Source organism: Calypte anna, chromosome 14 (assembly GCF_003957555.1).
Source record: "Calypte anna isolate BGI_N300 chromosome 14, bCalAnn1_v1.p, whole genome shotgun sequence".
Lineage (NCBI taxonomy): Eukaryota > Metazoa > Chordata > Aves > Apodiformes > Trochilidae > Calypte > Calypte anna.
In genome coordinates, this window is record NC_044260.1 from 8,095,135 (window position 1) to 8,122,693 (window position 27,559).

The 27,559-nt window shown below is 37.4% G+C and overlaps 1 protein-coding gene across 1 annotated transcript in view; it reads right to left on the reverse strand.

The window, feature by feature from the left end:
• Positions 1 to 27,559, reverse strand: part of GRIN2A (glutamate ionotropic receptor NMDA type subunit 2A) — a 137,358-nt gene that overhangs the window by 5,142 nt on the left and 104,657 nt on the right. Inside the window, exons 10-11 of the mRNA XM_008490329.2 lie at positions 25,754 to 25,914; positions 9,769 to 9,956 (exon numbers count right to left, since the gene is read on the reverse strand). Of these exons, the coding sequence (XP_008488551.2) occupies positions 9,769 to 9,956; positions 25,754 to 25,914 (349 nt within the window). The remainder of the gene's footprint in view (positions 1 to 9,768; positions 9,957 to 25,753; positions 25,915 to 27,559) is intronic.

A 27,559-nucleotide genomic window follows, 5' to 3' on the forward strand; every position in this document is an offset into this window, starting at 1 on the left:
TACTTACCAAAACTTTCGGGTTTGTTTTTATTTTTTCCAGTAATACTTTTATTTATGGCAAAGCAATGACAGTCACCAATGCTGGATGTAAAATCACCCAAAGCATTATGCTTGCAGGTTAATGCCATGTTAAAATGGAAATGGACAGCCTGATTAGCTGTACTCATCCAGCACATACAGCAAGTGAGGAAAAATTAGTAGTACATGGAACAGTATTAAGTCTATTGTTTTATACACTGCTTGCTTTTCTACAGAAAATACCTGTCACTTCTTAATGCCTGGATCCTTGAAACAATACAGTATGTCCCTTATCCTGCATAAGTTTCTTTTTTTTATCTTTATTGCAATGATCAAATACAGCTCTCCCAGCTGTCTGTCTCATTTCAGTTTCTCTTTTCCCTAAAGGACCTGGGCAGTAACTGCAAATCCTTTCCACATCACGTACTCCCAGCCTTCTGTCCTGGTGCCCTGGACACCTTCCTCTGCACACTTCTGGCCCTCCACATAACCCAATCTTTCTCCTCAGAGGCTCCTTTAGCCTTTTGCTGCTGCCTGCCTCCTGGGCAGCAGCAGGGAATTAAATGTCATCGTTACATAGCTGAAACTGAGAATTCCTGGTTTCTGGATATGCCACATCCTTACTGCCATGAAAATACTTCAGTTACTTACAGCTAAGGAAGCTTCTCCTCTCTCTCCCTCTCACATATTCTTGGAATCCCTATTTCACCAATGAGGTATGGCCTCAGATGAAGCACACTGTCACATAGCAGTGGTTGTTACTGCCAACAGAGATATGCAAGAAACTGCAATTGCTCTTGCTAAGGTTATTTTTTACATTGTGTCATACAATTAGTTTTCAAACATCCAGTGTTCTTGCTGAAACATTGCCTGTGTATATGTGCCTTTCCACTCTCTTGACAATATAGTCAGCTGAGTAATCCTATCATTATTTTTAATGACTTCATTTTCTAGGAAATACAGTGGGCAATACAGAGGGACAGAAAATACAGTGTTAGCTGGCCTTCTGTGTTTCCAAGTTCAGGATAGACCTTCAATCATGGGGAAAATTACCATTCTACAGATCCCTAGTCCTTACCCATTGATTAGGAAACATTTTTGCAGTATTATAATGTATACATTATTGGAGTAAAGAGAACAAAAAATGGCTAGAAGCTATACTGACATTTCCACTACCTTCAAGCTAGACCAGAAGATCAATGATCTGCTGTGCTGGAGCATTTTGCAGGGGACAGAGCCAGGGCATTAGGAACACTGCAGACTATAGGTAATTCAGATGTGTGAGCTGGAAGTGGAACACATGACTGGGATGGAGAAATTGCTTCTCAGACAATGTGAAGGGAAATTTGAAGAAGAAAGATATACACATTATCTTCTCCCAAATTACAGTGCTCAATCTTCAAAATGCCTAAGACCTAAGAGCATCCTCTAAGAAGAAAGTCAAACTTAATGAGTCTTTAAATGTCTTCTGACCCAGGACATAAGGACACTAAATTATTAATCCTAACAGCATAGGTATTGCATACTATCACTTCATAGCTATTTGGGGTTCCTTATTGCATTTCCACATCTTAAAGCATTGGGATTTCTTTTGTTCTTCTAAATCTTGTATCTCAAGTCCTCCTCCTGGTCTACAAATAAAATTCAGAGGCTATGAAAGAGAAAAGAATCCAAACCCAAAGAGAAAGCAATATTTCTGGTTTGAGCAGTAGTAGCCAAAGCTCTTGCAGTCAGGCCTCTCTACTTCCCATGAGAAAAACGCACATCTCCCAAGACTGTCAAACATCAGTTTGATTTGACTGCTCTGCCCTTTTACAATTCATAACAAAATTCACAAAGTAATTGAAACCTCTTTTCTATTACTGTTTCCTCTGCATTTCTTTCCCTTTGGCATGTACATCTAAAGTAACTATTGACAATCCACTAACCTTTCCAAAAACGTCTCTACAGAAAACAACTGAGCTTGTTTTGAGTCAAGATAAACAGCAGTGCCCCGGCAAGCTATGAAGAACAAAACATCCCAGTGTCTCACACATCCTGCTGTTCCAAAGCCCTTCCATTATATTTGACAATGACAGAAATCCCTCAATTAATACCCAAAAGTAATCCATAATTTTATAGATTGCAGTGTGCTGTGAATCTTTAGATTGCCATATTTATTAAATTATCCAGTAATGGAGAGATTAGGTTAATAATTCTGGTCTCCCTATATAAATCAGTTACAATTTACAGCATATATTTAGATCCATGTGTGTATACACACACAGAAACACACACAGACAAAGCAGTTACTAAATTAAGTCAACACTTCAAAATAGCTGACCTTTAAAAACTGGCAAAAATGCCCCACTCATTTATTGCTCTTCCTGCCCGTTCCATTTTACCCATGATATTTGCAGAGGGCATAATATTTTTATTACAAAATCCTCAAGGTTTTTTAGTGGAGGTGTTGGTTAATGCCTTATAAAAATCAGCCACTTTCAAATGTGGCCTGGAGTTGGAATTGGAAACATGGAACTTTGAGCCTCGTTAAACTTACATTCAGAAACAAAATCTTTAAAAGGATCAAGCCCCTTTTGGAGGAATATTGTTGTCCTTCTAATCCTTTTGGGTGGTCTAACATGTGAAGTGAATGTGTCAGGTGATGATACCTATAACAATATAGCAGTCTTTGCAATCAAAAGGCCAGTGACTGGTGGTTACCAAGTGCTGAAGAGTTCAGTCCTCTCCATTTGTGCATAATTCTGATTAGCAAGTAAGACCTCAAAATCCTGCAAAAAACAGACCTTGAAAATCTAAGTCAGCAACCTCAATATATGTAATATATGTAAATGCCAGGCCTCTATGAACCAAGTGTTAATGGAGTTCAAATATGCAACTAATAGTAAGATCTCGAGTTACTTATAAATATTAATGAGGCTTATTTTAAGGCTTTTTGGTTTTACTTCATGCACTTAATAGAAGTGCTGAAAGAATAGTTGCAGATTTCAGCAAAGTACATCATGACAATAGTACAAGATTAGAAAATGAACATTTCGAATGTATTTGACAAAAAAAAAAAAAAAAAAAAAAAAAAAGAGTGTTTTATGTTTAATATGTTCCCAGTACATTTAATCTGCAAAATTCACAAGTAACTGTATGGTGCCTACAGTAAGATATTTTAAAATCCCTATAGCACTTAACCATAAAAAGTGTGCCTCATTTATAGTGCAAGAATCACTGTAAGCAACTATTTTAAAGGTTCGTATTTCAAGCAGTGTTGAGCTTCTGCACTATTCACTCAAAACACAGTATGGTCTTCTCTAATAAATTGCAAAATTCTAGCTCTCTCTGTGGTAATTCAAGACTATTTACAATGTCTTTAAGTTACAGCTCAAACAGTTCTTAAATCCCTTTGTATTTCTCTTGGGTTCACTGCTGTGGTGCTCTGACTGCTATTTGCTCTGAGACATAACAGCTGGTCTTTCAGACTATGACAATCCCAGAGGTGCTTTTCCTCCCAAATTACAGTACAACCCCTCAGTATATTTGAAACTTGATCACTCTGAGAAGTGATAAACTGTCCAGTGTGCCCTCTGAAAATTTTTTTCTCAATAAAAACATCATCATCCAGACACAGAAAAGATACAGATCAAAGGGTAGAACTACATATATCCCCTTGTCAATGCCCTTAGCATTTTTTGCAGGCTGTGGTGTCACCTATCCCTGCCACCATCCTCTCAGAGCTGTAGCATGTGCTGTCCTTTTGCAGCCTCTGTCATTGTTTCTTGGAGATGTGTCATCTCTCAGGGGTTACTGGTATCCACAGATTCCTTCATGTCCTAGGCCCAGCTTCTCTAGGGCTCTGGCATCCTCCCTTGGTTCTCCTCTTTGCCCATGAAACCACCTTCACAAATGAGGCAGTGTCTTCCCAAATGGTGGGCCAGGCACGAGACACTGGACACTGACAGATAAAGCTGGCTACCTTCAGGTCATTTCACTGATTTAATTTTGTTTCCTGACTGGTTTTTGTCTCTACATTTACACATACATCCCGGGAGATACATACATACTGAAAATTAGATGTTATTTATAAAAAGGAGAACCCCCATACCCATATAATCCAGCATCCTTCACATATACAATCTCTCTTACTCTTAATTTCCAAATTACTTCCCCTTGTAAAAATAGCAAGAGGAACACAGATGACTGACAGCAATAAGCTCATTGTGAGCCACTGACTGCACTCTGCATGCCCCCATTAGAACTGCTAAGCACGACTCTCAATATTACCACCCCTCTCACTCTTGTTCAGCTACACAAACACCTTCCACTTATACACTCACACTTTCCAGTCACATTTGTTCCACCCACTGCTTAAGGAGGACACAAAATATATAAACAGAAAATCACTGGGATTGTGGGTGTATTCTGCCTTAGCATCACACACTGCAAATGTCCTGATAATCACATATGTATTTCCTTCTCCGTCTTTAACAGCCACTGTGAGTCACCCTGCTACACTTCCTTATAATCTACACAGCAATTTGAGAGGCTTATGCTAAATATGAAAAAAAAAAAAAAAAAAAAAAGGTAGCAAAAAAGTAGCAGAGAGCTACTCTAGATGTAAGGGGGCAAATCTCATTTCCAGTTACCTATTACCCCTAAGGAGTGGGAAGCAATTATCCATCCAGGAAAAACATTCTTAGTGTGCTAAGTCATCCTAAAAGCACATAAAGATTAACCAGAACTGAAAGTTATTAGGAAGAGGTTAACAGACTCTCTGAAGGAACTCAAACAAAACCTAGTTTTCTTCTTAACATCTCTATATCCCTAATTGCTTTAAAGGTTGCAGCTTTAAGGGTTAAGGGCTTAATAAATCTGTACCATCTGCCCCTCTTTTCACAGAGATCTCCTCCCAAACATATGTTTGAACTGAGCTTGTAGCCAGCAGGTACTTCAACAGGATACAAATACCCCATGAGTAGGATGCTTGACCTGGACAGCTGGCTGATGTTCTCCCATTCCTCTCGACACTTGCCCTCTTTACTGAGTGTTTTTCTGCTCCTCATTTCTATGCATTTCTTCTGTCATGCATCTTTTACTCCTCTATCTCTGCTGCATCCCCCACAGCTAAAGGCTCCTCGCTTTCTCTCTATCCCATGCACAGTCTGAAGCCCTGGTTCCCTTTTAATCCCAAAGCAGCTTTGTCATTTGCAGTTCCATGACCTCATTTGCTCACAGATAAAAAAAAAAAAAAAAAGAAAAGAAAAAAAAAGACAAAAAAGACAAAAAAATTATTCTTACCTACAAGACACCAGTGATTCTGCTCCAAATTCCAAAGACACGATGCTATAGGTTTCAGAAGCCATATCTTTTAAAATACTTAACAGTATATTTTTAGAGCAGTACCACTCTATTCTGAATTGCACTGCACAAGCCAGAGGAGTCATTACCTACACCTGGGCCTTCAGACAGCCTGCCAAAAATTCTCACTATTGCAGGCTGGAGGAACAAGGGTGCCTGCACAAATGTTGCAGTCCAGCAGTTACAGCTGTGTGCCTGAGTCTTTCCTGCACTTACCAAATGGCAACCTAGCACAAAAAGCAGCTGACAGCTGGAAGGGGAACCTGCTGGGCCCTGGCTATGTCAGCCTGCCCAGCTGAGCTTTGCAGAGCTTTGTGGAAGAGCAGAGACCTGGTGATTCCCCCATGCACATTCCTGTTCTGACACATTCCTCTGGCTGCAGGCAGAAGATCCAAACAAAATGATGGTGCTGCTTCTTAGCAGCTATATGGTTTTATTTGCTTTTGAACTCCTGGGTGCTTCTACTTCTCAACAGAAGATTGAGAAATAGTCCTCTGTGCCTTAGTTGAAGTATTTGTATTACTCTGTTAAAAAACAATGAAAGAAAAAAGCACAACCACCACTGTGCTATAGAGAATTACCCCAATCATCAACAATTTGAAACAAAGCACTTCACTCCTATCCCATAAGCAAGAAAAAGTGCCTTCTAACTCTATATTAAAAAATTCGGTGATCCAAAGACATTAATTTCATATTAACTTATGCATGTTCATCTCAGCTTCCTACGAACTGTGCTATGTATATGAAACTGCACAGACCAAGTGATGAAATATTTTGGGAATAATTCTATTTTTGAGAAAACTAAGTAGCTACTCTTTACATTCTCCAGCAACTCATATTCATCCTCCTTCTATATCTCTTTTCTTTCTTGGTAGAACAACAAATTTGGTATCTGGTAGCCTGTTTCCTTCTACTGAGAGTTCAGGGTCACTTAAACAATGTGATGCTAATTGCCAGTATAACCTGGCCATCCACTAGAACCATCCTCACAAACAGAACACTTCATGTAGATACATATAAACCACTCATCTAAGCTTGAAGTTATCCTTAACACGAACCCACACCCCTCTGTATTTACATTTACTGTTTCCAATGTCAGCAAGAAAAAAGAAATGGTTGAAAGCTCCTGACTTTAATGCAGAAAAAGCACCATGTTTTGGAAAGTATGAAACAGTGCTCTTGAGTGAACAACATCCATGTTGGATGTTTTATCTGAGGAAGAAATAGCAATCCTATCCACTGTGCCAACATTTTATTTCATTATGTAAGTGAACTGACTTGGCTATGATTATGATAAAGAAGCAAGGAAAAATCAAATGGGAAATATGACAGGGCAAAGGTATATGCAGAGGAAATTTCAAGCTCTGAAACATATTTCAAAAATCTATCTCACTACTATGTAAATGTAAAAGGGAGACAAGATAATGCTTTATGGATGCAATCAGATATACTTTTAAAAAAATTACTTGGTTTTATCCAAATATCTAGTATCATCCAAAAGGTTCTCTCCTCTTATTAACATAACATTCATATCAAGAAAATGTTTTTTCTCCTCATTAGGATTATGAAACTCATTAGATTTATAATAATACAATGAAATTATTCCATACTATGATGAATGTCCTATTACATATACTGAATAATAATACAATACTGCTAGGTGCTTTGCTCTTTATAGGCTTAGACTTAGAGAAGAATACATTCTGCAAAGGCTGTACATGTGAAAGAAGTATTTCCGCCCTCATTTGTGTGTCTGTTAATTAAACAACCTCATTCAGACTCCACTGAGGGTCTCCCAGGATTACCATCTGAAGATAAAACTCCCTCTCCAACCACACTTGCTTTTAGTCTAGATAACGTCAAAGGGCTTTTTAGTGATACAACAAAGTGATGTTGGTCTGGACTTCGGGTTCATCCTTCTAACTCATCAAAACAGAGTTATGTAAGTTCATAGCTAAAATATTACTCATCCATCCACTGAAGTTAGATGTAAATTACAAAATCAGGTCATGCTAGTTCCAGGCAATCACTCTTTAAATTTAATTTCTTGGTTGTCTGTTTCAGTTTACCTGCAATGTACTTTATCCATCACTAAAAGAATTTCAGCCTCAACATCGTTCTTAGCAATTTTTGGTAGTTTGGGTTCTTTTCAAATTTCTTATGCCCTTTATTTGGTTGGGAAATTTTCTCTGAAAGTTATCATCTAAATCTGTGACACAATGTAGTGAGCCAAGGTAGCAAATATTCTGGGACTGAAGGTAGCATGTTTTTCAGAACAAACATAGGGATTCTTTACTAGAGAAAAATAACATTTTGGCATTCATGGACAGTTCAGAGTGCCTTCTAAAGGTACTGAAAACTACCACTGAAATAATGACAAACAGTTTCACAGTACCCATGGTTCGTGCATTCAAAATTTTGATTCTGAAGTAATATCTGAGAAAGATTGACCTCGGAGCAGAGATTTCACTATAAGGTTTCATTCAACTGGATGTCTGTTGGATCTGTATCTACTGCAATTCTTCAAATTATTCCTATAGAAATTTTAACCTGAGTTTCATAGACAGTTCAGTTATATTATTTTCAGCTACTAAAAATAGATTAGAAATATAAGTATTCATATGCTGTATAAACCCACAGGTCTAAGTGTAAATACATAAGACTGTACCTTCTTTCCCTGCATCCATTTTGTTTTCTCCCTGATATTCAGAGACAAAGTGATGCATAAAAACACAGTACCTTTGGTATTTTTCTTTAATAGCTTAAAATGTTTTCCCTTCTATTTATTTCGTTTCCCTGTGATTTCATTTATTTTTCGTTGAATGAGAAGTATCAAAAATGATAAAAGAGTAAGTGTGAAAAACATGCAAGATGCAAACAATGAAGATTTTAGCAATGCTATGGCAACATCTAGAGGGGCTGGCCCACCTCAGACACCTCAGACCCTCTTTAAGGCTATAAAAGCACTTTCTTCCTTAGTATGGGACAAACAATGAAAATTCTGTGATTCAATTTTCCCACTTTAAAGTGGGTCAGAGTTACAGCAACTAACACTTCTGAAAATTATTACATGAATAGAAACATATTTTATTCTCAAAAGGAAAAAAGAAGCAAATATTTTAGGAAATTAATTACACCTGTTTAAAACAAGAATATGTAATTGCTTGAAACCTGGCTATTATGGGCAATATGTTCATTACTTAGCAGAAGTAAGCCATGTTTCTTCCATAAGCCTCTCTAAATCCAACAGATCAATAATGATGACACTACTACCCTCTATGTACACTAGAGAAAATGCATCAGTCATGATGATTACATCTCTTCCAGTCATGTAGAATTATAATAGGAATAAAAACACCTGTGCTGAAAGACTATCATACTCAATGTCTCCAGTATGAAAATTAATGTGGGGGGTTTTTTTACGGAACAGGAGGCACACTTTGCCATTTAAACTCTTACTATGAAGAAATTTACCATTCTTAGTCTCATTGATATGCTATCTGTGACTTTAAGAGCATATTTATTTATTTATCAATAAATCCCAATTTTTCACTGACAGAGATATGTAAATTTAACTCATGTATCTATTAAAAAAAAAAGACTAAATATTAGCACACAGCATATTAATCTGATAGAGGATTTAAGTAATAATGCAGACATTTCTTTCAGTACTGTGTATTTATTCACATGAGCATGTGAAAGACTTCAAGTTTCTCTTTGACAAAGAAACATTTCTACAATCAAAACAGTTCAAGCCCTATGTGGAGAATGAGTCATTATTACTGTCTACAGATATATCAAAAATGTGTTTCCTTCTTCTGCAGGGCAGAAGTGCCAAGAGGAAGAACAATTCCTCTATTTCTGTGTAAGAATGAAAAATAGCTGTTTGAAATCCAATAAAATCAGTCAGCCTACTTCAATCCCATAAACATTGTTTTACCAGAAGTTTAAATAAATCCATCCTAGATTAGAGATAATTCACACCAGTTCAGAACACTTATGAACAATTCTAAATAGCAAAACAGTCATGCTGAAAGATAACTCATCTACTGAGTAAAACCTCCTCAAGGATTGCTCACAGGCAAAATAAAAACTAAAAAAAAAATAAAGAACATAAATAAATTCAGAAATGCTACCTAATATTGAGGCCATTGTTACTTTGTGATGTGTATGAAAGCACTTACTGAAAATAGCTTCAAATGTCCTTGGCAGGGAGGTGAGTTAGAACAAAGTGGAAGAGAATTCATGTCTCAGCATGGAGAAATAATTTTACTAATTTGTTTTCCATTTGTTGAATTTTTTTAAATTCTGAGCCAACAGTCCTAAAAGACACAGAGCTACTAAAATTGCATTAACTGTGCATATATAGAGAAAGAAAAGAAAGGAAAAAAGATTGGTCCCTACCATCTCCAACAAACTGAAGGAGGGCTAGATCAATTTGTCTCTTCCAAGGTGATCCTTTCTGAAGTGCTATTCCATAGCCTGTGGTGGCAAAGATGTATCCACTCCCTATTGTGACCAGTTTGCAGCCTTCATCTCTTCCAGCCTTGTAATTCAGCACCGCTGCATCATAGATGAAAGCATCCAACTTCCTGAAATAAAAGAAAACATTTTACAACCAAATCATTAGGGACAGCTGTTGTCAGACTTCTTTTGTCCTTGATGCTAAGACCCTGTTGAATATCATATGAATTCTTTGATATCATTAATTACATATCCTGCTCTGCTGTATCTAAAATTAACAAAAGGCATCTATTTTAGTGAGGGGAAAGTAGGACACATAGCTTTGCATTTCTATTTTAAGAGATGCTGTTAAAAAATACTGAGCAGAAGAAACCAAGCTACAAAATGTCTTGTGCTGTTATCTTTGTATCTCTGCTCTAAAAGTGTATAAAATATATCTTGAGATGCAAAAATGACACAAATGACAAGAGAATTTAGAACTGAAGCAACCATAATCAATTAGCTATTTAAAATATTGACTGAGATTGAAAACTTGACTTCATCAGTTTTCCTTAAGGCCCTGCTAAGACAGAGGAAGGCATTGTATATCTCTAGCTATCCTAAAAAAAATACTTTAATGCATTGCATAATTCAATGTTTGTTCTTAAATAACTGAAAAACATTTATACTCAAGCCTAACTTCTGTGGAACTCCAGATTAGATAACAAAAATGTCACACTAAAAAATGCCTCCTATCCATTTCACGTTAAACCAAGAGAAATATCAGGAGAGAGTGACGTTGCTACGTTTTGTCTGCTGTCAAGAAAATATGAACAGTGACAATCCTGTCACTCCTTTCTATACTTTCTTGCTTTCCCTCAAGGACACTTAACCCAACAGTTACCATTAAAGTTATCAAATTGGAATTTAGTGAAGTAGTTAATTTAAAGGAAGTAGAGGTGGCACATGGAACCACTAGAAGAAATCATCTGGGCCATCATTGTCTTTGGTTTTCCACCCTTCTCTAAAACTCAGTGGGTGCAATCCTCAGCTTAGAAGTCAGCTTAGCTCCATCAGTGCTAAAAGACTCTCTCCTTCCTTTAAGTGAATAATTTAATACAGAGAAATAAATTGCTAAAGGCTGGCAGGTGATGTGTCACAAAATCAATCTAGAACTAAGATATGGATGGCTACCTAGCACTGAGGGTACCTAAACTGGAAATAGCCAGGAGCCTCTTCAGGAGGTGGTTTTGGGGTACTATCCAAGCATGCAGGCTTCAACACAAGACCAGACAGTTTTCTAAATTATATCCTTTGATTCAGCACTTGGGATACAATCTTTCCTTTGTACAGAAAAAACAAAAATCCATGTTCTTTGGGTAGATGACCAGGGAAAAAAGGAAATCTGTCTGCTGTAGCCTCAAGATACTTGAAACATTTCTGATCTACAGCAGACAATTACCATAAGCAACACAATCCAGTTTCATGCTTTCAGTCCTCCACAGTTATCTGTGGGGAAGGGAGGATATTTCTCAATGGATGCCTTTTGCTCAGGAATGAGGTTGGAAAAGAATGTTCCCTCTGTGGGTATTGACACTGCTGCACCAAACCAACTTAAGTTAAAATACACTCCAGAATTTGTCATCTGTTTATTCTGGGATTTATAGTTTTGCAATGTAAGCATATCAAACACATGCTGCCAAACACAGAGAAAATATAAAGAGTCAGCTCTTCTTCTGTCAAAACAGTTAGAAATATAGAGCAAAAATATATCTTTGCTAAAGACTCCGGGGGCAAAAGCCCTGTGCCACCTCTTCATATGCTGTCTGTCTCCTAAAGTACTGATCAGTGTAGGGAAGCCTTGGGACAGAAAGACAAGGCACAATCACAGCCACACTCACTACTTGTGGAACCCCTCCTCAGCTTCTCAGAGAGCCCAGCATCAGCTGCAGTGGGTACACACAAGGAAAGCAGGTTTTGAAGATACAGAAGACTTCCTTTTTGAGGGTTTTCTCTATACTACTTCTATAAGTATACAATAAATCTCATTAAGCAAATAGATTTAAAACCATGAGGTAATATATTGACACATGCTGAGTGCTGAAAGGTTCTGCTTTCATTATGAACTGTAAATCAGAAGTCACTGCCCTGAAAAAGTCTTGCTATCTACAAATACAAACTCATATTCAGAATATATTTTCTCCATTTCCAACATGACTCCTACAGCCTCTTAAGGCTTAATTATCTTTCACCATGCACAATTACAAAAATGCTATTCCTTACAAAGCAGAGCTTAAGAGCATGCTGTTCCCCTACAGCGTGGGCAGGGAGTAACAAGCCATGAATGAAGCTCTCAAATGTCAGGACATCCAGCTCTTCCATCACAAAGAGGTGGATTACCTGACACTCTCCAAGAACTTGACAACTTTAAACATGACTCAGTAAGAGTGTTTAAAAACTGAGACATCAAAACCTGGGCAAGTCCAGGAATTTGACCCTTTCTGGGTTTTGTGTTGGTGTGAGTGCTGAGTTGTTCAGCTGACACGGGCACTGCAATCCAGGCTGCTCCCAGGACAGCCCCACAGCACCAGAGGCTCAAAGCCTCTTGCAAACCTCAGTCACGTAACGCTCAACCAATTAACTTGTCATTTCAGTGCAGCCACTCCAGGGAGTGAAAGGCTCTGTCACATTGTGTAGGTTTAAATAAACTGCTAAGAATTATTAGAAAGATGAAAGAGAACTATAGAAACTGGAATGCAGCAAGAAACAAGATTTATAACTGCCATGAACTGGCCAAATGTGCCAGGCAGCTTCAGTGAATGCAGAGGAACAAGACTACAGCCTTGTGATTTATCTAAGCCATGGACAGGTTTGTAAACATCCCCTGAACTACTGTAATAATCCTGGGTAGGAAAGAAAACAAAGATTTTGGAATATTTGTAAAAGAGAGACTACACAGGCAAATGCCCACTATTACCTAACAAGCACAAGGAGGAAAGGGAGTGGGGAGAATTTTGGCTCACACAGCACAGGAAAACATCAGGCATTACAAAATAATGAATTGGAATAGTTTAAAAAAAAACAGAAGAGCATTATTGAATGTAATAATATGAAGTGGGAGATCTGTGGACAGTCCTGTACCTAAATATTTTTGAGTCATCTAAAAGTAGAAGAGTTTAAAAGTCAGACTATTGCAAAACATAGTTCTCTTAAATGTTGATGTAAACATTCAAAAATGCCTGAGTAAAGAGTATTAAAGTCAGAGGAAAAGGTTCAGAAAAGCAATTTCAGAAAAGCTAGAAACATGATTTTATAATTTCCCTCATCATTACTGCAGCATGTACTTTTTTACCAAATTTCTATGAGGTAAATCATAGAAAAAATCATAAATCAGGATTAGGAAAATGCTCCTTTATTAGGTAGAGCTCCTTCCTCAGCAACAGAAGTATAGCTCACCTGGAAAATATTAGTTTGTTTCCTTAACCAACTAAATGATCCTTCAAGGGAGTTCTTTTCTTGATGAAAAGCAGATGGGGGAAAAAAACCACAAACAACAACAAACCAAACCAAAAAACCAACTCTAAAATTGAAACGGTTCTGGAGGCAGAAAGAGCAATCCTGCACAATGAAACCCAATCTCTTCCAGTTACTGGATGTCCTGCTCTAAAATGTCAGAGCATTCAGAAAATGAGAGGGATGCTTTAATACAGCTCTGTTTATTCACATTCTGCTATTTTACTGTCAAGCACTGGAACCTATGGAATAAATAATACTGTGTTTCCATTGAGGATCAGAGAAAATTAAATGTTGACTCAAGTCACTTTCCAGTCTACAACTACTGCAGTAAAACCAAACATAGAATATCTACAGCAGAATTAATTTCTGGAAGCAGGTAGCATTCAGAGCACTGCTCATCTCTAAGATCCAGGACATTAACTTCTGAATCAATTCTTCTCATATCTTCATACATTCTAACACCCCAAATATGTCATTTTCACGACCACAAAAAAGCTGTGTATTATTATGAACACAGATTTGACTTAGACAAAACCATAATGCTTGTGTTATATGAAATGTACCATGGAAGCAATTAACTTGCATTGCATTTTGCTGTAAAGAGGTGTTTCCCAATGACTTTTCCACAGTAGTTTTGATGAAGGGTACCTTTTAACTCAAATACAGCACCTTTCGGGGCTCATTCTGAAAATTTAAAGCTCAACTACATATTTAAGAAGAAATATTCATTATAAATTGTATTCTGAAGAAAAATAGCTTATGGTACCAATCTGTTTTTGAAATTTAGCTAAGTGATTTCATTAGCTAAGAGATGTTATTTCTCAAATTTGGTTGTAAAAAAAAATGCAAAAGAGAATACAAAGATTACAACATAGCAAGCGTCATACCTGTTTAGTAAGGCTCCTTTAGTAAGGCTATCTTTTGAAAGCATAATATTTGAAATTACTGAGTTACTACTAACATCAAACTGCAAGCCAGTCAATCCTCAAACAATATTTTTATCACCTTTGCCCTCTCCTTTTCACCTTCCCCATTATAAAGAATACTTTCACTTGTCAAAGCTTTGTCTCCCAAGCCTAATTTCTGGAGTGAGACAGCTCATTTTCAAAACACCCTGAAAGAAAAACTGCACTTACTTTTCAGCTTTTTTTTTTTCTTTTAAAAATTCATTGCAGAGTCTACAGAACAGATGTCTTACGTGACCCTCAAAGTAGCATTTACAATTTGGTATTAGGCAAAAAACTTGGTATCCACTTAGGACTAGGTTAAACAGAACTATATATTTTAGAGATCATCAGTTATATTGCTGGAAAAAGTAGCATGTACAAAAATACTGGCTTTAAAATATGATGAATTTACAGTACGGATTTACAGATGTATTAAAAATGTAATAATTTACATTTTATCCTTCCTTTATCTACAGAAGGGATAAAAGAAGGTGTGTAAAGAGAGCACAATAAGAAACACAACCCCATTTGTGCATCTCCAGAAATATGTCCAGGGGATCTAATACCAAAAGGTCAGTACAGAAAGACACAGCAATCAAAGGTTGCTCTGAAGAACAGGCTTCAATGAAAGTGCTCTTCAATCAAAGTGACACTTTGATATTGATGGAACAGGAGAAGCAGGTATTTAACCTTTAGCATGAAGAACTGTTGATTTCCTTTACCCACTTTTGACTAAAATGTGTTGCAGGTTATCTGATGGCTCCTCACTGGCAGTGACTTATCTTCTATAACACATTCAAATAGCTCCATACAGATCATAAGTTCACATACACTGGATGGATTTCTTGACATCTTGACATCACCAGTTTAATAAGGGAAAATTTAACAATTTGATAACTCTGCAACAATGCAGGTTAGCAAAGTTTAACCCAGTTAAATGATGAACTCATTAGCAGGGAACGAGCTTTCAACTTTCCTCCCAGCTGAAACTGTCCTCACTTCAATCTTCACACAGGAAGTGTAGACACAAAATCAAAAGAGCAAGCTCTGACAGACATTAACACGATTGTGAGAGATTGTGGAGGCTTCACCTCACCTGTCAGGGAAATCTCAGGCTGCCAGAAAAATCACCATGAACCTTCCTGCATCACTTGGCTGTGGTTACCCGACTGGGCAACCACAGAAGCCTCTCTCACAGAAGCTCCCATTCATCACTGCTTTGTCCACCTACCTTCCCAGTCCCTATAACATTTCCCTTAGCAAAAAAATAATGGAAAATTTAGTCTGTCTTTATGATTAATTTATGCAATAGAATAGTGTCCCACTTCAAGCCTCAGAAGCCAAGTAATGAAATGCTTGCAAAGCGTCAGTTTATCAAAACACAAAATTTGAAAAGTCGAGTAGGGGGAATATATTTTTAGATTAAAGATTTTGTCCCAGTTACAATAGAATAATGAAGGAGAAATTCAGCACATTTTAACAAGAACCTGATCTCATCCCCAAATCAAATAAATACTGAAACTTATAATAGCTTATTCTCAGAAGAAAAGGGGTTAGATGGGATATAGCTACTCTCACCTGTTCACTTTATGTCCAGGTACTTTATAATATTTAAAGACATAAGACAGACAATTAAATTACCTAAAAATGGTAAGTCAGGAGAAAAAAGTCAGGAGACTACTCAGATACTGAGTAAAGGTTTTAGAAATAAATTACTATGAAGATTGGTTTCTGGATGCAATTTGCTGTGAGAAGGAGGCTTTCTTCCCTAAATAACATAAAATAAAAAATAAAAAAAAATAAAATAACATAACAAAAAATAAAAAAAATAAAATGCAGCATATTATTTAATGGACATGAGAATATTCCTGAAAATGTGACTCATATTAATAGGACATGATGATGATTAATAGGACATGATGTTTATAGATAACTTGAAACTATTAAGGCATGAGTTTCCCCACACATGCCAATGAATGCCTTCTCAGATAATTCTCAGATAAACCAGTAATTCTCTAATGACAGTTTTAGTATTTGCCTGTTTTTCAAAGCTCTGACAAATCAATTTCCCCAAGAAAGTCACCTGGATCAGCACATTAAGCCCTTACCCAATGCAGTATTTATTCAGACTTTTCAATGCATGTGGGAGCCAACATACAAGAACATGAGAATAACTTCATCTCCTGAAAGGATGGAGAAGCCAGTAGCCATCAGAAAAATGGGTGCCAGAAAATCTTGCCACAAATATAAATGCCACAGAAAGTCTTTATCTCTGAGCTGCCAGCTCAATGGCACTTTTTAGCCCAAACCCTGCTGCTCTGATCACTTCAGCAATAATGCCAGTGGGAAAAGCAGGAAAGCCATGCTGTTCTGGTACACATTACTTCTAAACTATTAGATTTCAGAACTGATGCTTTAATGAACAGATCCTCTGAATTAAATGAGCCTAGATGGAGCAGTAAATTTACTTGTTTTCATATCTTTGCAGGCTTTTGGCACAAACAGCAGTTGCCCAGTTGCAAACCAGCTTTCCAAGTCCTAATTTGGGTGCCTACACTTGTAACAGCAAATGAAAATCATTCCCCTCAGAGTGCAATACCAAAATGAATATTAGAATGAACATTGAAATGAGTATTAGATTGAAGCCCAAAAGAAAGCATCATAATGTAAATTGAAATTGAGGCACCTCAGCCCTCTAATGCCAAACTAAATGAAGATTCTGCTTGCAGAACCTGCACATGCCTGAACTTGGTCAGTCAAGAGAGGAAACATTGTATGGTTCAAACTGTTTAGCAGAGATTTCTTTTTCACAGGATCTGAGGAAGGAAATCATTACATTTCTAACTCCTTCAGGTGATTTTAAGGAAAGTGTGTTTATACAATTTAGTACTTACTGTCAAAATTAATAGTGATAAATAGACATTCTGGAGTACAGCAAATATCTTGCTCTATACAATAGATGTTTAAGGAGGAATAAAAGAAATAAGCAGGGATGCTATTGACGTTGAATATGTTGTCCTGGGTTCAGATGAATGGATATTTCATGAGCTACAGAGTGTATTAAGTCCCATCCTGTTTACCAACCACCAAATATTTCACCTTCTACCAATTTATTCAGTTTCTTTCTGAGCTTCTTTTAATTTTGGTATTTACCATTCTATAAGGCTCACTGAACTTTAAAAAGGTCAGGTGCCAAAAAGGGAAAAGACAGAGACACACTAAGAGAGAGGAGCAAGCAGAGAGATTGGCTGATATTCATTTTTACTTAAAAAAACAAAACAAAACAAAAAAAAGTTAAGTGGCTACAGCTGTGGTTATTTCAACTTGTCAACACTAAAGAGTACTAAAGAACAATGATTTCTGAAAGTATTTTACATCTTTATTTCCACTCCAGCTACAAGTCATAAGGTATGCAGGCATAAAATATGATCCTCCATACACAATTTACTGCAGCAGTTCCCTGAACTCACTCAGTGGCTGAGATGTGGTCTAGCCTGGTTTTAGATTTCATTTGGCTGCGAAAATTCAAGTTCCATTCAGCCTTTTTGTAAGGAGTTCCCATGCTCCTGTCACACAGCCCTTCTGTATTTTTTCTTTTTTCCTTCACATCAGCTGCAGAAATGGATGCTACTGTCAGACACAAAAAATGTCCAAAAGTTATATGCAGAAAAATGGGTACATATTTTATACTCTCAACCATTAGTCATGAATAAATTGAAAATTAATTATCTGAACTATTAATTTCTTATGTCATGCATTCACATTTTGGTTTTATCACCCTCCTAAAGGAACTATCACCTAGCACAGTAATTTGCCCTTTCAGGGTCTGACAATAATCTAGGAAATCAATATCATATGAATGTGATGAAAAACATGGACAGTAATTTTTCTGAAACATTTTTCCTTAGCAAAACAACATTTAGAAATGCAAACTGGATTTATCACATGGTAATTTACTTAAAAAAAAAAAAATTAAACTCTCCTGTACACCATAAATTGTGCAATAGCAGATGAATGCAGATTCAGGAAGATATTTTTCCAATCACAAGTGAATAAACAAGTTTCAGATTCAGTAGTTTAAACTGGTGAATTTTAAAAATCCCAAAAGATTTTTAAGGCTTTCACACTTTGAAAGAGGAGATCATTCCCTCTTCATTAAGATCAGTATGAAGTTCAACAACAGGCTGCAGTTTCGGTGACATCTAAGAATCTGACTAAAGCAAGGATAACCTGTCTAAAATCTGCAATTTCAGTTGTTGCACTTGATTTTTTAAATCCTGTTTGTGAAAAATCCAAAACCCAAGCAGGCTCAGAATAGAGAGCTTCGACAAGTAGGCCATGAGAAAGCAGGAGCGTCAGGTTCTTAGAGTGATAAATGCATTTTATGGATTTGTTAGACAAAAGTTCAGTGGCATGAAGAAGTGCTTGTGCCAAAGTTGTTTTCAGCAAAGTTTCACTCTTCATGTAAGATAAGAGGCATCCAGGAGGGTTGCAAGCAGTTAATTATTAGATTACAGATATGTCACGATGCCCATCAACCTTTCCCTTCCTCCTGCAATCACGTTTCATCTCTTGCTGTCTCTTAAGGATTTGGTAAAAGAAGTGCTATATGTACAGCAGCATTATAAAACTAAGAAAAGAGTGAATATTCTAAAGTACAAATGCTGTAAGGTCTTGTCAATCAGAAACAGCCTTTCTTAAAAGCTTTAAAAGCTTAAAAATGTATGCCTGCTAAAATTTGAGTGCCAGATGTAAGCTGTTATTACCTGCCCAGAATGAAGAAGAACTTGTGCTTTTTATGAAAAATTAAAATACATCATTTTTGTTTTCTCAAGCAGGTAGTTTCTCTCAAAGCTTGTCCTTTTCTTCTTAGGTGAAAAGGTAGGAACCACAGAAAGATTAAATGCCAGTACCTTTTTCCCTTGATTAAAATTTCAATGGCAATTTTTCTGTAAAAAAACCCAACATTGCAAATACTGGGAAAAAAAAAGAAAAAAAAAAGAAAAAAAAAAAAAGAATTGAAATGAGTTTTGCATCCAAGTGGAGATGCCAGCTGGCTGACTAAAAAACAAGTTTGTTTTGTTTTTTACTTTAGGCACATGACCACTTTAATTGACAGACCTAATTAACAGAAGGACGTGCTGGGCACAATCTGAATTGTCTTCCAGCTGACAGGAATAGGGATGGCTGCCTCCTGGTTCTGCTTGTGCCACACTGCAGAAGCTGCCAGCACAGCCTCTGACCAGTTTGTAGCTGCTCAGCAAATAGCAGTGTGCAAAGCTGCCAATTGGGGACAGTTTTTAAGCACGACAAAAATCCAGCTCAGGCCAATAAACACAAAGGCTGAGGATTAAAAGGGCATTAGAGCCTCCAGGGTCTTTTCTTGTGCTTTCTTGGCTTAGTACCATTGGATTCTTAAAAAAAAAAAAGTATTAATAATCATATTGGCTATTTTTACATGGGAGAGTGTGTTTGTGGGGAGGAAATAACTTCTCATCCATTCATGGTGTTCAGTTAGATACTTTCAGGTGTTTCTTCTAGCATTATTATTAGTCATTAAAAATGCTGAGGAATAGAATAATCCCATGTTCCTATCAAAGTGAGAAGCAGCTCAGGCATGCCTGAGGGGCAGTTGGCATCTTCTCAGGGGACAACTCAGACTTGGTTACCCACTGCACCCGAGACCAAACCTGTGAAGCCCCAGCAGTGCAGAAATGCTATCACCACAGCAGGGCTCTCCAGAGGCTTCAGATTTCTGCCAGTACACCACAGCCAAGAAAGGAATAAGGTATTAGACTTTAGTGTGCCTAAACTACCAAATATTGCAGTCTTTAACAGGAAGGCAGATGGAGTCCCAAGTAAACTTTAGAATCCAATTCCTGAATACATGGCCACAGCTGTGGCTGTAAATACAAACTGAAAACTGCTCATGACAGCAAAGGGATCAGCAGCTGTACAGCAAGGAGCTGCTCGCCTGTGGAGCACAAGGGATTCATTACTGCAGTTCCCTTGAAATAAGTTATATTCTCAGCTTTTTGCAATGAAAATGAAATAAAATCCTCACATCAATATGCTGCCAAAACACAGCATCAGTCAGACTCTCTCTTTTCTTGAAACAAGATGTACACTGCATGATACTCAGCTGCAATCCTTATATCCAGGAAAATTACAGAAGTGAAGAAATAATCAGATGGATTAATCAGTGACAGGCAATAGGCAAGTGAAAGTTTCCTATATTCTCTCAATAGTAAGAAGAGACTTTCCCATTTTTTCTAATTTCAGCCATTAGCTGTTGAGTCCCAGACAATATTCCAGTAGTAGATGTGCTGGGGCAAAGGTGAGACATTAACTGCATTTCCAGTTTATTGCCATTGCATTTCCTTCTCTTGCCAGTTTTGCATCAGCAGAGCACATGCACAGAGAAACACTACAGAAAAATCCACCAGCTACAAGCTGATAGAATCCTCATGAAAGAATTACAACAGGTAAGGTTGTTCTGCTTGCAAAAAGATAGTATACTTTAACCTCTCCTGGAAAAATATAGCAAGGCAAACAGAAGCAAACAAACCCAGAACAGTCACTGTAAACATAATGCAATAATTATCCACTTCCTATTCGAAGACTTACTCTCTCTTCAAGAAACAAAATCAATGGGATCTGTCTCTAGTACAGAAGATACCAGCTAGAAATGCAGATTAATTAAACACAATATAGACAGAAATGCTAGTGCTGCATTTTTAGAACTTTATTTGATCGATAAATATTTAAACAACACAGAGGAGCCACCTGACTCTAACTGAGATGGACTTCACCTACCAAGAATACATTAGCTAGTGCCTTACAGACTTCTCTGCTGAACAATGCTCAGGAAAATAATTGTCATTTCTGTTTTCACAACAGAAAAGGAAAAAAAACTGCGGAGAATTCTTGAGCTGCTCAGTCCTGCCTAAAGAGCAATCTGAAGCTCTGCAGGTAGCACAGCATATATGAGTCAGCTAACCCCTTATATGCAGAAAATCCAGGGGAAAACACTGGTACCATTTTTGTACCTTCTGGCAAGCTTGTGAGATCATGATTACTTTCAGTACTAAATTGCATTGAAAGAGGGAACAATATTTTGCCATTCTGAAAAATATTTAGTACTTTAATAACAAGATGCCTAAATTTTTCTCCTTCAGTGGGCCTGGTTGCAAACTGATACCTTTAATTAATAAATGGAGTACAGGAGGTTCGGTTGTTTGTTCAGTGTTTCAGCAGCATTCTGAGAACCGTATCTTTGAATCTCAGAAGTAAGACACTATTGACAAGAAGCAGATACTACTGAGATTTTACAGGGTTTTTTAAAAAATATTTTCAGAACCAAAGGTTGTTTTCTTATCAAAGGGGAAAAGCCAATATAGCTGATAAATCTGCCTTCACCAGTGATGGCAACAAGCCTTCCTGAGTAAGCTGCACTGAACATCGCCATGGGGACTGAGCTGAAGGAGTAGGTAGAATGTCAATGTCAGTCTAAAGCAAAAATCTAATTTCCATTTTGATTTGCAGCATTTCCCAGTTGATTCCTTTCTAGAATGATCTTAAACATTTTCAGTGCTAATTGCAGAAGATAAGTCCAAGCCTATTGCCCATGTAGTGAAGTTGTTTAATTAAAAAATGCAGATGCCTCCCTTGTAAATTTGAAAGACTATTAACTTCACCCGCCAAAGATGAAAACACAAAGGGGCTGGGTACTTTCTTCAAAGCTTCCTAGACACAAATATGTGCACACTTATCTGTACATGTACAGCAATACAACAGAAACCCCATCACCTCTGTGCCACATCAGGAAATAAAGGCAGCAACATCATTTATTTTATACCTGTTCCTATCTATATTTCTGCCCCTGAGGTTTATCCGGGCCACCTGGGCAGCTGATTTTTCACTTCTTGTGAAAAAGCAAGCTAAAAAATCCAGTTGTTCTTCTAATTGGTTTCAGAATGAGAAAAGGGACATAAACATGTTTCCAACAAAAAAGAAATCTCAGAGCAATCTGTGTATGTAAAGCTTTATGTTTGTCCCTTTTCCACTTCTGCCTTCCAGCTAAACTCAATACCATTATGTATTACAAACAATGGTCTCAAAGATCAAGATTTTCTAAATCCATCTCAAGAGGCTAAAGCTAATTAAAGCTGGTCAAAAGAGCTTGAGATACAACATAACCACACAACTGTGACTACTTGATAGTTTGATTCTATTAGATCAGATGGTCCCTGTGTAGCATCATTCAGTCATTAGGCATCATTAGATTGATGGTATTTTCTGCACCCCCTTAAAATTAGACTCAAAGCCTATATACAAAGAATTTGAGGAGACAAAAATCTTTTGTCTTCAATTAAGCAAAAGAAGTTTTAAGGGTGAAATTGGAAACATGTACAGATTATACAAATATTCTTCAGGACTAACACAGGTACTATTTTGACTTTCAACATCAAGACAATCTAAGTCTTTCCTACGTCCACAGTCTATGAATCTATTATAACCAGGTGGTTCATTTTCAAAAAGCTGTGCAGAAGTATCAGACTTCACCATATGCAAGAAAAATTGGTTCTACCAATGTAGAGGATGAAAAAAGAAAAATTATAGAAGTGCAGAAATAGCTTTGGCAAGAAACAAAGATGAAAACAGACAAAATAGCTCTAATAAAGCAAGCAGAACACATACATACTGAAGAGAAAAATGGAAATTATATATGTGCTCAAAGCAAAAGCAGTTCAAGAAACGAGGCAGTTCACCCTCAAAAATGCAGCTCTATGGGTCAAGACATATTAAAAGTCAAGCAATGTTGGGAATGTGAAAGCTTGATCAAGTCTAGATAAGGATGAAAGCACAAACTTTATGTGGGAGAAACAAACAGCCTGGTCAAATAATTCATAAGGGAGAAAGGAAGAAGACACAGCACAGCTATATAAAAATGATGGAAGTTATTTATACTGAGGAACAGAACAGAAAATTTGGAAGAAAAAGTGAAATATTATGTCTGGAGAAAAAGAATCCAAAAACTGCAACACATTACCAAATACTTATTCATGCTTTTCTATTCTCCTCTCTACAGAGATTGTGAGTTATTACAGTTCTCTGTTATACAGTCTCATTTCTTTCATTCAAGACACTTTTAGCTTAAGAGATCCCTGAACTGTTAGCCACAGGGAACTGAACATCTTAGCAAAAAAGAAAAGCTTGGGTGTGGATGGGCTCTCTTTCTTCCAGGGAGAAACTAAAGAAGAAAGAAAGAAAAAAAAAAGGCACAATCGTACTGCCTCATCTGCAACTGAGTTTACTGCTCACAGTCAAGGCATTGAATGGGTCAGCACACAGTTCTGGCTCTGCAGAAACTGGAGGCAGGAAATATGTAAACCCATTTGACACAACATTCCCACTGGATTGTCCAAACCTGTGATATAAGCCAACAAAAAGTGACACTTCTATTGGGGAAGCCTTCAGCAGCTGCAGGCATGCTGTTTAATCCTTCTCTCGGTGCCATCAGACAAAACAAGAAGGAACGCAGCTGCGTGGAGCAGTTACTTACATTGATCCAGAGAACATTGCACATGGCAGCTTATTTGCACCATCTGCTATAGAAATGTCAGTCAAGGGGAGCAAGGGAGACACCTGGGGGCGTCTGCACTGAGAAATCACTTAGAGGAGGAAAAAAACCCCAGTGCAGGAATAAAAAACCCAGAACATAAAAATTGAAAGCTTATGTTGTCAAAAGGACTACAGCTTTTGAGTAAGAGCAGAAGCTGGCACAAGAGCAGTCAGCTTGAGTCTTCCTGCATGTCCTGAACCCCCCTGCAGCCAGGTAGCCCCCCCCTTCTCATGCTGAAGTGTCTGACAGGTAGCCTGATTTTAAAACTTACAGCAGCCTTTGAGGGTTTTCAGTAGCACAAATGGATTCTGAAAAGTACAAGGAATAGACATCTGCTAAATAAACTCTCCATCCAAACAAACAAACCCTAGCAACCCAAAATTAAGGTTAGCTATTCCTTTAAAAATTCTCAGCAGGAATGGTAGCACTCGGCTGATTATCTGTAATGCACAATTTTGCTGTCACCCAGGAAATATGACTTGCACTGGCTCAGATGGAGCAGAAGCTCTGCCTCCAGCTTGGAAGCCCTTGGGTGAGGTTCATCTCATGTTATGTTACATGTCTATCTTAGGATGGGACAAGCCATGCTTGAGAAATGCCAGCTGAGAATGCCTTGAGAAATGATGACAGAGGGAGTCCAGACAGCAATACGAACACAGTGGAGAAGGAAACAGTAAGATTCATTTTAAATAAGGGAACCTGCACTCGAAGGAAAGATTTGGGGACCTCAGCGAGTGTTAGAAATATGCTGGAATCCCCTACGTGCCTGGGAGAAAGATTAAAAATTAAAAGAATGAGCAGCAGTCAATAAAGGACCAAAAGTGAACAGCTTCATTTAGCAGAGGAAGAATCATGTCCTGTGTTCACAGTAAATAATAGCAGGTGAGGTGCATCTCAGAACAGCCACAAGACTCGATGTAGTTAAATCCCCTAGGGGTAATTTAGCCTTCCCACTTCAAAGCAAAACAAACCTACACAAACCATATTGATAAATTATGATTATTGTAAACTAGAGTTGTTAATAAAAATACACATGCTATTATAAAGCCTATATATTCAGAGAAGGTTACTAGAGCTAACATTCCTGTCACCCAGATGAATACCGATACAAACAAGGAGTCACTCTCATACTTAAGGATTAAGAATAAAAATCCAGTCTCTCTGTCCAACCAGGTAGAATGGGCTACTTTAGAAAGAGAGAAGGATGGATGTCACTCAAGTCTAAATCTTGGATCTTAAGGAGGGAAGCCAATAATATTTGCCAGACTATTTACCAAGATATCCAGAAGCAGGATTAGATGGTTCATTTGAAACTCATCCCATTCCTACAGAATTTACAAAGATCAAAGTCAATACTCCAGATGTGCCAGTAAATATACAGAGATATGCTAATCAGAGGAGGGAAGAAAATTTAAAAATGGACCCAGAAGTACACCAAAGCATTCTGACCAGTGAAACAAGCTTTGCCAGAAACTGACCTTTCAAAAGCAGATTCCTAAGAGAAAAATTTTTGCAAAGACAATGAAGGAACATACTAAACACGATGTTCTGTGCTGAGTCCTCACCCAAATCAGGTTCATCTGTGTCAATTCTCTGTAAATCTGAAAACCAATACTAACTCTGTCCTTTGAATCTGTTGTAGATAGGAGATTGAAGCTTCCATGCAATTTAAAAGTAATGATACAAATAACAGGAAATTGGGTTTATTTCTGATGTCCGTACAGTGCATTTGGATATAAAAAGACCCACATACCATACAGGATGCCTGACATTGTTCTGTTCAGTATCACTGTAAGTACAGATCACTATTTCTCAGTTTCTGTGAGTTCTACAGTATTCTTTAATGGAAAAAGCTTACCCAGTTTTCAAGCTGACCAAGGCATCTTCAACTCCCTTCTGATTATACTTTGTCATGTAGAGGTGCATATCAGGGTAGTTATTTCTGATATTCCTCTCTGTGCTTCCATTCGGGACAGTCCCAAATCGAAAAGGAGGTGAATAATCATATGGCCTTTGAAACTAGAAAGAAAAAGGACAAGCAAAGTGTTTCAGGCATTCAAAACATGAAAAAGGGCTAATTCAGGTTGGAAAAAAATGGATTTATATAAGCTGTCTCAAACTGACCCTGGCAAATGCTGTCATTTAATTCAGTTCTGTTATACCAGAAACTGTGTTATCACACTGTCTGAACTAAAGAAGCATCTCCATCCAAAGTAAAAATAATTCAATTTCACCTCTCTAGTGTGACTTTCTCCTATGCATTGTAATATTGCAGGATTACAGAAACTGGAGTAGAGTTATACTGGAAGACATTCATCTGCCATCCTCTCTGTAGAGAACACAAACTACAAGCAGACACACTCATAACCAACAATGAATTGAAGGAGTATTTTGTTGCCAGTCACTTTGTATCTGCATCTCGACTTAGACACTGTGGTTCCCCACACAGTGAAGGCAAAAGGATCACTGGCACTACCTGACAGGTAGCTTGGCACACTGCTCCCAGAGGGGTGCACAGAGAGGGGCAGGGTGAGGGCTGGCTTTCCTTCTACTACTGTCACTCAAGGTGACTAAAAGTTCTTGCTTCTTCCCTAGGTGCTCAGCAACCGCATCACTTGACATGAAAAACACTTCTGGAGTTCTCACATCTATAAACCTACTTCCTATTCATTCCTTCAGTTTAAAACTACAAAGCACTGGGCTTGATGGCATATAGATTTATTCTGCAATTTTAACCTCTGTATCACTGTTGCATCAGCTCAAACAAACAAACCAGGGAGTATCTGCAGAGGAATAGCAACAGCCCAGAGCATACTCAGATTCCAGATTTGAAAAGCACTGGGATAATCTCATATCAACTTTTGCTAGCAGACCTGACAATTCTATGTGCACTTTTTCAATATTGCCCTTTAAATACTAAGCAGTACTTTAGTATTAAATGAAAATTATTCTCTAAAAAAATAAATTAAAAAGACCACTCAAATTAGAGGAACTACTGGCTAATGAGGAAACTCAATTGAGCACCAACAAAAGCAGTCACCCATTAATTCCTCAGTAAAATGCACTCTGTTTTTACAGTCTCTATACCTTGTGCTGCAAAAGACAGCTAATATTTATATAGCTGCTACATATGTAAGACTTCTCTTTTTAAAATTTGGTCTCAGGACACCAAGAATTCCCAGCATTCAATGTCAGTTTGCAAAGAGAATACAAATAGGCTTACACACTGAGAGTATTTTCCATTCCATCAAACCTTGACTGTGAAATTATTGCTGCAACAATATTTTTATGTTACAGAACTACAATTAAATGCTTCATTTTAATTAAGCATATTTTGACAAAGCATAAAGGAATTAATTCTATTTTTCTCTATTCGTTTACCTAACAGATGTCTTACTTTTCCTCATTTTCCTTTTTCACAGCTTAACTATTTAAATTATTACTTTGCAACTACTTTACACGTACTAATAGACCAGTGCACTACAATTACACTGAATACACTGGTTCTCATGTCATGGTTCTCAGTCTCTATTTGCTAGATCCTTTTTGTGTTTGTTATGCAACACTGAGACAAACCATGTACTTAAATTATGTCCAGAGGTTCTAATGATACAGGTGTTAACTTAAATCTACAGGTAATTAATCCCTGAAATAGTGAGATGGC